The sequence below is a fragment of the Sceloporus occidentalis genome, unplaced genomic scaffold (genome assembly GCF_023333645.1).
Source record: "Sceloporus occidentalis isolate IW3139 unplaced genomic scaffold, rSceOcc1.0.p SCAF_8, whole genome shotgun sequence".
In the NCBI taxonomy this organism is placed as follows: Eukaryota; Metazoa; Chordata; class Lepidosauria; order Squamata; family Phrynosomatidae; genus Sceloporus; species Sceloporus occidentalis.
Window position 1 is genome coordinate 43,961,596 of NW_028316988.1, and position 12,330 is coordinate 43,973,925.

Genomic DNA, 12,330 nt, shown 5'->3' on the forward strand with positions numbered 1-12,330 from the left:
ATGCTGCTTCCATCATTTGCATTTATCTGAAGAAATGTACTGTATATGGTAATTGTCTTTCTATGGCAATACTGGTTTTCTTAAAGATGTTTAAAATTTAGATAGCTAGGTGCTCTTGTTTTTAGTCATTCTTGCTCTTATGTTTATGCATACTTTTCTTTACCAAGCACATTTTTCACCTCTGTTCAGCTGATCCTAGGAAACTACCGGTGGCTAAACTATGAAGAAATTAATCAGAAACTGAACCACTTTGGAAGTGGTCTTGCTGCACTTGGGTTAAAGCCAAAGAGCACGGTTGCTATATTCTGTGAAACTCGAGCTGAATGGATGATTGCAGCACAAACATGTTTCCGATACAACTTTCCTCGTGAGTATTGATGCTGTATTTTACGTGTATAAGCTTTTAGAAAACTAAATCTATTATCTCAGGCATGTGGGATATCCCTTTCTTCTCCTCTGCTTAGGTTTCTCCAAGTTACAAGGAAAAGCTAATGCTTCTGATTGCTTATTGGTGACAGTCTTACTTAAAGTTCGAATATATACAAGATGAAAACAATGATAATTCACAACAACCATAAGCAATGTGACTAGTAACAGTCCTCTCTCTCTCTCACACACACACACACATACATATATATGAGCTTTTCATATACATACATCTGAAACATGAAACAATCCTGAAGAATAATCTGTAGCATACAATCATATGCAGGTACAAAAGATTTGATTTTATCCCTTAAGCTATGGTATCTTCTTCTTTTTGTTAAACAGTTGTTACATTATATGCAACCCTTGGAGAAGAAGCAGTGACTTATGGACTGAATGAATCTGGAGCATCGTATCTCATCACTAGTGTAGACCTTTTGGAAGGCAAACTTAAGGTATGTTCTGCTCCGATTCCTTCATTTAGTAAATTCAGTAGTGATGTTGCTGTCTCTCTGGGTTGAGTTGCTTGGAAACAGTGGGGAAAACCCAAGAGTGCCCAATACAGTAGTAATTTCACATGTGGGAAACCAGTCCACCAGAAATATTTGAGGCTTTGGAAACTTGCAGGCATGTGCATTTTGCAGTGGGTCTACAATGTAGTCTCTTAGGGAATCAGTGAAGTTTTTAATAAATCAGCTTTTATAAAAACTCTTTAAAATTCCTAGGAAACGTACCACAAGGAGCACCTTTCCTACCAACTGTTATTTCTGTGCCATGCATGGAAGAGCAAAACACAAAAGAAAAGCATGCTTCCTAGGTGCTCTAGATTTTGTTTAAAAAGAAATCAAACACAAATTTATCCTGAGGATTGCCATAGCTCTAATATGAACCCACATGTAAGATCTTTCCATTTGAAAGGATGATAGATGGCCCTGAATAGGTGGACTATACTTGTAAAAACATGATTAGCCATCCTGAGCTTATATTTGGGAGAGGGCAAGAGATGCATGCAAATAACTGGGCTTTGTGTGGAAAACCTGTGCTGTCACCTGGTTAGTAATCTCTAAACAACTTCTTGTTCATCAGAATGTATTGTCAGAGATCCCTAGCCTCAGACATATTGTTTATGTGGATAAGAAGACTATCAACACATCAGACTATCCCAAAAGACTGGAGATTCATAGCATGCAAGCAGTTGAAGAACTGGGAGCCAAACCAGAAAACTGTAAGTAGATGAGTTGAGAAGCTAGCACATCTGTTTAAGATGATACCATTTTTTCCTGTATAGTAATCAAATTTTTAAATGTATTTTAATGAACAGTACTTTTATAATGTTGTCATTGTGAAAAAACATAGGCCTTTTCCTCAGCATGGCAGAGCAATCATGATTCTTTGCTTTGACTTCAGTTGTCAGGGTAACTCAATTTTTGATGATACTGTATTTTCTCTGGTGGTAGAGTAGCTTAAATCTTGTTTCATAACTATCTACTTCTCCATTTATATTGAATTTGCATGCTTTAAAAAGGCAAAGTGAGGAAAGAAACAGTGAAAGAGCTGCGTCTGCTTCCCCCTGTGACCGTCCCAGCAAGTGGTCAAGAAGACTTGATCTTTAGGTTTAGGTACACCAGCTCTAAGCTGATGATCTTCAGAGTCTGCTTGAGGCCTCTGTGTATGAGAGACAACAGGTGCCTAGTGATCCAGTTTAACTGCTGATGGGGGAGAACCCTACCTTTCTTCCATAGGCAAAGCCATGAATAAGGCACTGCTCCACAGGAGTATGTATAATCATCATGGCACACATAGGACATGCTACCCATTCTGTTCACTGAGAGAGCTCTGAGAGGATGTACCCAGTTCTAGGGCTGGGTAGTAGGCAGAAGACACTGGGGCTTTCACAACCCATCCTCCCCCTTTTCTACCTGGAGAATGAAAACAAAGGCTCTGCTCCCATCATCATCTCCTTGGTAGGCTGAGGTAGTTGTCCATCGTTGTTGCAGAGAAACACAGAGAGCAAGAGTAGCTCTGTCTTATTTTGTCAGATAGAGAGAAAAAAAGTAATCACTTGCTTTTTGCCCAAGATTGGTTCCCAGTATAAAAAAATGTTTCTCACGGTACTTTGATTTGTGACCTTCTCTCTTTTCTTTTTCATTTAATCTTCTTAGTAAACATCCCTCCAAGTCGACCTGTTCCTACAGACATGGCCTTAGTCATGTATACAAGTGGCTCCACTGGGAGGCCTAAAGGAGTGATGATGATGCATAAAAATTTAATAGCTGGAATGACAGGACAATGTGAACGAATACCTGGACTGGGGTAAGAATTCCCTGTTTGTTAGAAATGTACAGCTGGGTGTCTGTATCCATGGATTCCTTATCCACGGATTCAATCATCCACAGTTTGAGTGTGTGTGTGTGTGTGTGTGTGTGTGTAAACCTTGATTTTGCCACTTTATATAAGGAACACCATTTTGCTATGAGTGCATCTCACTTAATCAGGTGAGTGTATGAAAAACTGTTCTGGGGAAGTGGGAAAACAGAACCAAACTTGAAAAAACTGACCTAGACGCATCTTTTCCTTGCAGACATGATTTTGAATAATCAGCCTGATTGTGTTTTGGAGAATTTGGATCCAAATTTAGGTGGAAAAACATTTAGAAAATTAATCATTCTGCTTGCTAATTTAGAGCAAAATCCTGAGAGGTTCTGCTTGCTATTTATTGAACCCATAATATTTCTCCCTTAGGCCCAAAGACACATACATTGGCTACTTGCCCCTGGCTCATGTATTAGAAATGACAGCAGAGATTTCCTGTATTACTTATGGCTGTCGGATTGGATACTCCTCTCCGCTCACGTTGTCAGACCAGGTAAGAGTATACTTGAAGCTGTCTTCTTAACTGTTACTCAAAAAGGAAATACTTCTGTATTCAGTTAATATCATGAACCTCTCTCTTAAAGTGATAAGCAACCCTAGCATCATCATGGTGAAATACCCAGGAATAACACGTACGTGAAAGTATAAGGGAAGTTGCATTTTAATAGGAACTCCGATAGCATTATTCTGTGACCAAGCTAGCTTTCTGACTGATGTGTTAAGTAGTCAACTTTAGGATTTTCTTTGCAAGAAAGTTGCAAAAATGGTACCATCCCACACCAGTTTGGCAAGCCTATGTAATGACTGTACTTAACAGGATATCTTACACAGGCACACCTTCAGATACTAACCCTGAGGCATTATAATATTTTGATATGCAGTAAATCACAAGTCATTTCACTCATTCACTGAATAACTTCAGCTTGCAAATATTAAGTAATTCTCACAGTTCTCATGAAGGGAAGGGGATTTAAACTAGGATTCTCATTTTTCTTTCTTGCAGTCAAGTAAAATTAAAAAGGGAAGCAAAGGAGACTGTACTGTTCTGAAACCCACACTGATGGCAGCTGTGCCTGTAAGTATGAGTAGAGTTGTGTGGCTAAGTAAATACTCCCATATAATTTACTCCTAGTACCTTCAGCCAGTATAGTAAATATTTTATATAGGTATTAAAAAGAGCAGTAACATATTTTCCTAAATCAACATATCAGATAGCACTGATATTTCAGTGTCATTGAAGGCCTATTCAGACCCACATTTCAATGTCATTGGCCTATTCAAGCACTTGGTAAGTGTGCTGAATAAACACATGAAGGAGGAAAGTGTTTCTCCTTGCCCTCTTCCTACAGAAAGCAACCGTCAGATGAGGAGACTGTCCACTCTATGCGATTTTGAATTATGACCTTCCAGTGTTCCAGATTGCAAAGAGAGACTCAACAGATAGTGGAGGCTCTCCACTTCAAAAAATTTCCCTCTGTGTGTAGAGGAAAACCAGCAATGATGACAGAGAAGGGCAGACAAAGTGTTCTCTCATGTGTCTTCACAATACATACAGAACATTTGAATATGGAGATACTCTAGAAATGCACAGCCTTGATCTAGAAGACTCGATGCTTGAGTACAGTTAATCCAAGGCGACCGGAGGGAGGGGGGGTATGCTTTCTGAAAAGAAAAGAAGTAAACATCAGTTGCACAATCAGTTACAGACCTTGATGGGGTTTTTCCCGTTCAAATACCAAGTACAGTTTAGCTGAAGAAACTGCTGTAACTGTGTAATAGTGAAATCCAGCCAACTGAAATAGTATAGCTGAGTGGGGGAAGGGGAAGGCGGAAAGTTCCTATTTTTCCATTGCGCATTTCCATTTAGTACTTACACAGAATGGCCTCCAGCTGTTTGCCACCAAATAGGTGAACCAGACTATGCTTTAAGTATTACACAACAAAGGAACGATTAAGCTGTTTAAAATGAATGAGGTGCTCCTTCCTGTTCTCCTCAAGAGAGTTAGACTGCACTAGTATAAACCAGATCTAGACTGTAATGTTTCTCAAAACACCTCCCCTCCTGCTTTGTAGGAAATCATGGATCGAATTTATAAGAACGTTATGAGTAAAGTTCAAGAGATGAACTACATCCAGAAAACATTGTTTAAGATAGGATATGACTACAAATTGGAACAAATTAAACGGGGATATGATGCACCTCTCTGTAACTTGTAAGTACAGTTAACATATCTGCCAATCTGTGTATGCATTGTATCAAAGATATTGTAGTATACAAGTATGTAATATGTAAGGAGTAAAGCTCTGATGAGGTCCATCCAATTATACATTAATTTCTATCATGAGTTTGCATTTCTTGTTCTGAAGGACTAGCATACTAGAAATCCTAAATATACCACTTATACAGGAATGAATGGATTGGGCCTTAGGATAAGACTGCTGCTTGGAGAGCAGAAAGTTAGAAACCTTTCTAGCTTTATCAGCAGATGAAAGTCTAAGGTTTATCTGAAATAATTTCTTTGAATGCTAGAAGTCAGTGAACAGGGTACAAATGACATCTGAGGGGGCTTTGAATGAATGCATTTGGATCATCATTTGCACATTTAGATATAAGCCAGTCTACTACTGGTCTGAAGTATAGCCATCATCCTTGGGCTGAGGGCGCATATGCTTCCAGTTAGCCAGCTATAATCCAAAGCAGGGAGGGGACACTAAAAGTTCACATATCAAGCATTTATTAATACACATGGCCTGTTGGTTCTGTCATATTAATAACATTCTCTTTTTCTTTAAGGCTGTTGTTTAAGAAGGTGAAAGCACTGCTAGGGGGGAATGTACGCATGATGCTTTCAGGCGGAGCACCCCTCTCTCCTCAGACGCAAAGATTCATGAATATCTGTTTCTGCTGTCCTGTGGGCCAAGGTTACGGACTAACAGAAACCTGTGGAGCAGGGACAATTACAGAAGGTAAGCATTTTTGGTTCTTCCAACTTCATACCCAGAAGGCTTGTATCATTTTCAGCTGAACAACTGAAAATGGTTCACTTGTCTCTGGCAGTTTTTATATAGTCGCTGTAGTAATGAAAATGTAGTAGTTAAAACTGAAAAACCTTGGGCTGCCATTTTACTCGTTTATTTTGTTTTTTGTATCTTTCTTTTAGTCTCGGACTACAGCACTGGCAGGGTAGGGGCGCCTCTCATCTGCTGTGAGATTAAACTGAGAGACTGGCAAGAAGGTGAGAAAATAACTGCATTTGCAATATACTGACATTCCATGTCATTGTTAATAGTATAATGCACTTAGAAACCCTGAGAAATACATCTTAGTAATTTTAAAATAATAATAATAGTAATGTGAGATTTGATCTGTTCCAATGAAGGGTGGCATTTTACTCGCCCTGTGAATCTTGTCACTCAAGCAATCAATGCTGATTGCCGCTGCTTTTGTATTTCTTCATTATTTGCTCATAACAGCTTTGATTCCTTGTTTTACTGAGTGCAGGACAGGGATCACTAGTACTGCATTAACCAATTCTTTCATATGACTTTTCCAGGTGGCTACACCAGTAGAGACCAGCCAAACCCTAGGGGAGAGATTATCATTGGCGGGCCTAATGTCTCAATGGGATACTTCAGAAATGAGGAGAAGACAGCAGAAGATTATATTGTGGATGAAGGTGGTCAGCGCTGGTTTTGCACTGGAGACATTGGAGAGTTTCATTCCGATGGCTGTCTTCAAATCATAGGTGCTTATTACTTTTGGCTGATGGGGTTGCAGTTTAGTAAAGTGTACCTGAAAGTGCAATGGATAGATATGGCTTTCTGTTTTGAAATATTCTAGGAGTGTGCTGAATTATGGCCTTAAATTACATTGCGAAATGTAATTTGGTTATCAAACATCTTGGTAATTTGGCTTTATGCATAGGGCCAGATTGTATGCGTTGTAAAGCACTCATGATTTTGCCTGATTATTTCCCCAGATCGCAAAAAAGACTTAGTAAAGTTGCAGGCAGGAGAATATGTATCACTTGGAAAAGTTGAAGCTGCCCTGAAAAACTGCCCACTTATCGACAACATCTGTGCTTATGCCAAAAGGTAAGCTTGCAACTATGAGTCCTTTCCATAATTTTGCAATTCTGGTTTCTCAGGAGAGGCTGTTAAAAAAAAATCAACTTTGAACAAGAAGTATGCCTAAAATCTAGAATTAAGATCCTTATACTCCACTGTCCAAAGGCTTTAGAAGCGAAGAAATGGTAGAGGCAAAAGGTCTCTAGCAAGGGTGAGGCTGACGCAAATCCTTCCCTGCCAAATACACATCCCAACTCTGGTTACATCATGCCACAAAAATTCACCGAGTGGCCTGGAAGTAATTGCTGAATTACTCCAGAAAAATAACATCTGAATGTTCCTAGTATATTTTAGGTACAAAAGCTACACCTTTCTTGGCCTTTCTCTTCATTCAGCCTAAGATGATGGAATGTAGGAGACAATTTTTCTGAGAAACAGAAAAACATAGCTCTGCATTCATATCAACATGATGATTGAAACTATATGCCTGGTATGAAAGTTGGTAATGCCTCCTCACTACACTGGGAGATGTCACAGTACTTCAATTTAGAGTTGGAGTGAAATTAGAGATAAAGAATGTGCTGCTATTATTTCCCACCCCCCAAAGAATGATCTAGAAATTGAATAATGTTGTCTTGCATTCTGTTCTAGTGACCAGTCTTATGTCATCAGTTTTGTGGTTCCGAATCAAAAGAAACTAACAGCTCTTGCTGAACAGAAAGGAGTGACTGGCAGCTGGGTGGATATCTGCAACAATCCTCTCATGGAATCAGAAGTTCTGAAAGAGATTAAGGAAGTGGCAAACAAAAGTAAGCAAACTGAACTGATTTGCTTTGCTGTTGTGATGCACAAAGGATTCTGAAACAAAAGTTGGTAATGTTTTCTGACTACCTCAGCAAGAATATTCCTCTTTTGAGTGACAAAGTTATGCCTTGTTCCAGAATAAATGATTATGGTTGTAAGTGAGGCAGTTCCTTCTCGCCCTCTTTGCCCACCCCCAGGTGTTTTTCTTCTCCCCAAATGGGCTTCCAACATTTCACTATCCCAGGGTATGTAATAAACATGTTGGGCTGTTTGTGAGAGAGGTGGCCCTTTTGCTTTATTTCTGCCCACCACAGCAATTCCTCTAATATAACCGACCACTTTCCCCTATGTTCCCTGTGGTCATGTTTTTGACCCTGTTTCTCTTGACATAGTAGCACTCTGTTCTTCTTGGGAGGATAACATGTCCTGAAAGGAGGTTTAAAAACATACAAAATAATAAATTAAATTAACAAAGTTAGACACAATTACAGGAAAGTTTTTCACCACCCTTTCAAAATGGCTGCCCTGCTATTTTGGTCATCTCCCATAGAAGTGGGGGAAAGAATGGAAGTTTGCTACCTGAAATAGTGCTGTTTCTGCTGCTTCCCACTGATCCAGTTCCTCCTTCCCCTTTCCTTTTTTATGAATTTTTATTAAACACATAAAACATATCAAATCATATAAAAACATACATATAGACACATTCATTTACATGTTACATACCAATACTAACACATCCTTTATTTCATTATCCTTCCTCTTTGTAATACCACCCAAACTTACATATTTACATTCCTTACTCCTTCTACCTTGCTTTTCTGCCCCTTTCTTCTTTATCTTCATTGTTTTATAACTTCCTCCTTTCTCTAGACTTTCTGCCTCCCTACTTCATTCTTTCAACATTTTTCCAAACCTCCCTTTTTCATTTTAAAGGAAAGGAAGGTACTGTGAAATGAAACGTAGGAGTCAGGGGTTCAGCTGCCCTGGCTGCCTTCCTCTCCATTCTCTAGATTCCATTTATGGATTGGGTTTCTTGCTTGCCTAGAGTACATTCTCTGAATACACAGCTGTCCTGCCGCATTGCTGCGCTTCCTGTTACTTGAAACTTGCTGGTGTTGGTACTTTACACTAGAGACCATGCCAAACAGTCTGGGAGTCTGCAGCCAATATGCTAGCAGGCAGTGTAGATTACCAAGACTACTCTAGCTTAGTGTGCCATGCATATTTCAAGGAACTTCCACTGCCATAAGGAGACTTCCAATTTTGGGCAAAGGAATTTAATGAAAAGGGAAGACGTAAGCAGCATGCACAAGAGTGGATCCTAGCCAGAATGAGAATACAGTGAGAGGATATGACATAATCTTTCAGCCGGTTTAAGTACAGATGGGACCCCTCCCTTTTGTGGTGTTTTCTTTCACTCTGTGTTCGGGTGTGGGAGCGACTTATAGTCAGCAGAGTCAAGTTCTGGACAACCAAATAACAAAGGCCATATATTAAACCATAATTTGTTACTCTCCTGCCATCTACTGGCTATGCTTTGTTTGATTTTTTAACATATTGTTTTAACATAATACATAATGACACTTAAGCTGCCACAAAACCTTGGCTATTGGGGTCCCCTTGACCACTCAGTGACCTCCAAAGATTCCCAAAATGCAAACACCAGTCGTCTTTTGTCCCGTTCCCAAAGCAAAAGTGATATAACATTGTCAGGAGTACTGGCATGACCCATGGAGTGCCATGGGAGGGAAAATGGGCCTCTCCGAAATGACCCATCTTTGTTTTATATCAAGAGTGATTAACTTGCCACTTTAGCTTCCCAAGGAGACTTTGGAGAGTGATGCCATCCACTGGCATACTTTCCCCCCAAAAAAATCCCCTGTAAGGGATGTGCAGATACTGTGTTTTGGGGCTTTCAAGGCACCAAAGCAACAAAATTTGCAAGAGTGTGTTGACCCCAGGGAAGGGGAAGAGCCCCTCCAAATGTCTGCACACCCTAGAGATAATTTTGTTGTATTGTGGTTGAATCTACTTTTGGGTCTGCTGTAATGTGAATGCATTTCTTGCTGTGCTACACATTGGGAGAAGTTGTATATATATCAGAAGCTGTATATAACCAGCATTAAGAAGAATACCATATTGAGCAACTGTATCTAAACCTTCACTACATGAGCACATGAAGTTCTGTTGGTTTTTACTGGAGTGATTTAAGCACAATCCAGTCCACCGAAATGCATCTCCAGTGGCATTCATTGAGGACTACTATGGCAGGTGATTGTTGGTGTATGTACAGTTATTACTCTCTTTCTCAATTGCCTTTTTCCTTTCTCACAAATTGTTCCTGCAGTGAAACTGGAGAGATTTGAAATACCAGTCAAGGTGCGGTTAAGCCCAGAGCCCTGGACTCCAGAGACAGGCCTGGTGACAGATGCTTTCAAATTGAAAAGGAAAGAGCTGAAGAACCATTACCTCAACGACATTGAGCGAATGTACGGAGGTAAATAACCTCCAAACCCCTCTGAGTCAGAAGCTGTGCGGGATTCCTTCTGTGACTGAATGAGAAACATTATTCCTTCAAACGTGGCTGTAATTACCAATGGGGAGGTGGTACTTTGTGAAACTGGTGACTGATAACAGACCCCCATTTTAAAGGAGGAACGCCCAGCACTGGCTTTCTGTGCAACACTTTTCAAGATGCTGTCGAAATGACTGACCCACTGCCATGGTTTCATTTGATCACTTCCAGTACTGAATGGCTGTGGTCATATGAAACTCCCTCATTGGATAAACCATTGTTTCTACCTTTATACTTTGACTTCTCTTACTCACGAGGAATTAGATCATCTTGGAGGATTGCAAGATGATGATTTTTAAAAATGGAGGAAAAACAAAATTGTCTGTAAATGTATCAACTGTATACGGGGAGAAAAAGTGACAAAACGATTGGCCAAGCTTGTACCTTTCAGAAATTGACAATCTCAGGTCCTTTGCTAGCTAGAATACCTTCTTGTAACTTGATTGTCATTAGGGCCACAAAGAAGAGAGAGAAGCTCTTCTCTTGAATGTTACTTCCACACAGCCAAAAACTGACAGGCACCAACCATGTTACCAACACACAACTGTTAAGGAATGGATTTTGCAACTTACACAGTCAACAGGCATCCAGACGTGTGACGATCAGTGAACTTTATGTCTGCAATGGAAACATTAATGTATTTTGATTCCCGTTTCTAGCTAACTGAATACACACAAATTGTATTTTAAGCTGCTAAAGAGGGCATTCTGCCTTTGTGGAAATATCTGGGGAAAAGAGACCTCTGTGGTACTTTGAGAGTATTTAGAGACCACTTCCAATTTGTTATTTTCTACTCTGTGCTGGAGAGGCCTAAGTGCAGCATTTAAAGCCAGTATTTTTCTCCATTCACTGAGTACAGACCATTGAGTTCAGCGCAGAAGGTGCAAGAGATGCGTATCGCCTGCATTTCATTATTCCAAGTATTTATAGTGCCTAAAAGGAAGGCAAGTACACTTACAAGGAGAGCGGAGCTGAACTGAAAAGATACACATCCAGCGTACCCTTTTCTGTTAAGATTTGCATCCTGCACTTTTGACACTGCCATTAGGATCCTTTTCTTTTTCATACCCCAAAAGATTTTAAAACCTCGTTCAAAAGATGACAAGCTAGTGATTTTTGCCATCTCTGACACTACTGTAGTAATAATGCCAGTACAATTTTTCAGATCATTTATTTAGACTATCTCAATTCATTTCAGATCAGTGGGACTGAACAAGTTTGACGGCTGAACTAGTTTATAGATTGTCCTCTGTACACACTTGTTCTTCTCAGGTGTGACATTTTAGTATCTCTGGTGTCTCTTCCTCCAAGCCCATCCGCACTCTGGGAATTAAAGTCTTCGGTTTTGTTTTCAAACTTCGAAAGGGGCATTCCTATTTATCTTTTTGATACGTCACACGCAACGAGTCACAAAAACTGTATATTTCTTATTTATGAGCGAAGAACGCGGTCTTTGGAAGACTTTGTTGAAGGAGCTTGTTGAAAGAGGAAAGAAAGTGCTGTATTTAAAGCCTTTGTCCTTTATTTTTGTTTGTGAAAATGGTTATTTAAAAAACTGGAAATCCTTGGTGTGCGGAGGAGAGCGAGTAGGACAGCGACACTCTCCTGTGGTTTGTGTTCTTGTGTGCTGCAGTCGACAAGTGTCTTTTTTCTTTTGTAAAGTTCACACTCTGGGCTTGTGTCCCCCTTTTTAGCCGTTCACACTTGAACTAGAAATGCTGTAAGACATGGCAATTGCACTTATTTCTTGATCCTTCTTTTATATATTTGTTGCATCCATTTTCATTTTGTACAGATGTGGCCCTTGACTGCGATGTGTATACTTGGCTCTAAAGTATTTATGAAATAGATCTCTTTTATCCATGATACTTAAATGTGTATATTATGCTCAAAAGGAGAAAAATGATCATAATAATAATCTGGTATTGTTTCTAAAGAATGAAGGGATTTTTGTATGAAATGTTGCTTCAGTACACACCACCGGTTAAGTTTTTTTCCTTCTGTGAAGTGTATGTGCGGGTCAAAGCAACAACAAATCACTAAAAATCCAGATATTTTTAAAATTATGAGCCATTATGTGGACC

General features: G+C 39.6%; 1 protein-coding gene across 3 annotated transcripts in view; it reads left to right on the forward strand.

Annotated features, from left to right (window-relative positions):
* LOC149308794 (long-chain-fatty-acid--CoA ligase 4) overlaps positions 1-12,096 on the forward strand; it is a 32,016-nt gene extending 19,920 nt beyond the window's left edge. For 2 of the 3 annotated variants that reach the window (XM_089536477.1, XM_089536479.1), the window contains exons 4-17: positions 190-367; positions 772-881; positions 1,513-1,651; positions 2,589-2,739; positions 3,169-3,292; positions 3,803-3,874; positions 4,873-5,012; positions 5,594-5,766; positions 5,961-6,035; positions 6,354-6,545; positions 6,780-6,894; positions 7,519-7,676; positions 10,019-10,168; positions 11,445-12,096. In XM_089536477.1, coding sequence (XP_089392603.1) covers positions 190-367; positions 772-881; positions 1,513-1,651; positions 2,589-2,739; positions 3,169-3,292; positions 3,803-3,874; positions 4,873-5,012; positions 5,594-5,766; positions 5,961-6,035; positions 6,354-6,545; positions 6,780-6,894; positions 7,519-7,676; positions 10,019-10,168; positions 11,445-11,458 — 1,791 coding nt within the window. In that variant the 3' untranslated portion in view covers positions 11,459-12,096. Of the gene's footprint in view, positions 1-189; positions 368-771; positions 882-1,512; positions 1,652-2,588; positions 2,740-3,168; positions 3,293-3,802; positions 3,875-4,872; positions 5,013-5,593; positions 5,767-5,960; positions 6,036-6,353; positions 6,546-6,779; positions 6,895-7,518; positions 7,677-10,018 lie in introns of all 3 variants that reach the window. The other variant, XM_089536478.1, reaches the window with a different exon arrangement.
* Positions 12,097-12,330: the final 234 nt, after the last annotated feature.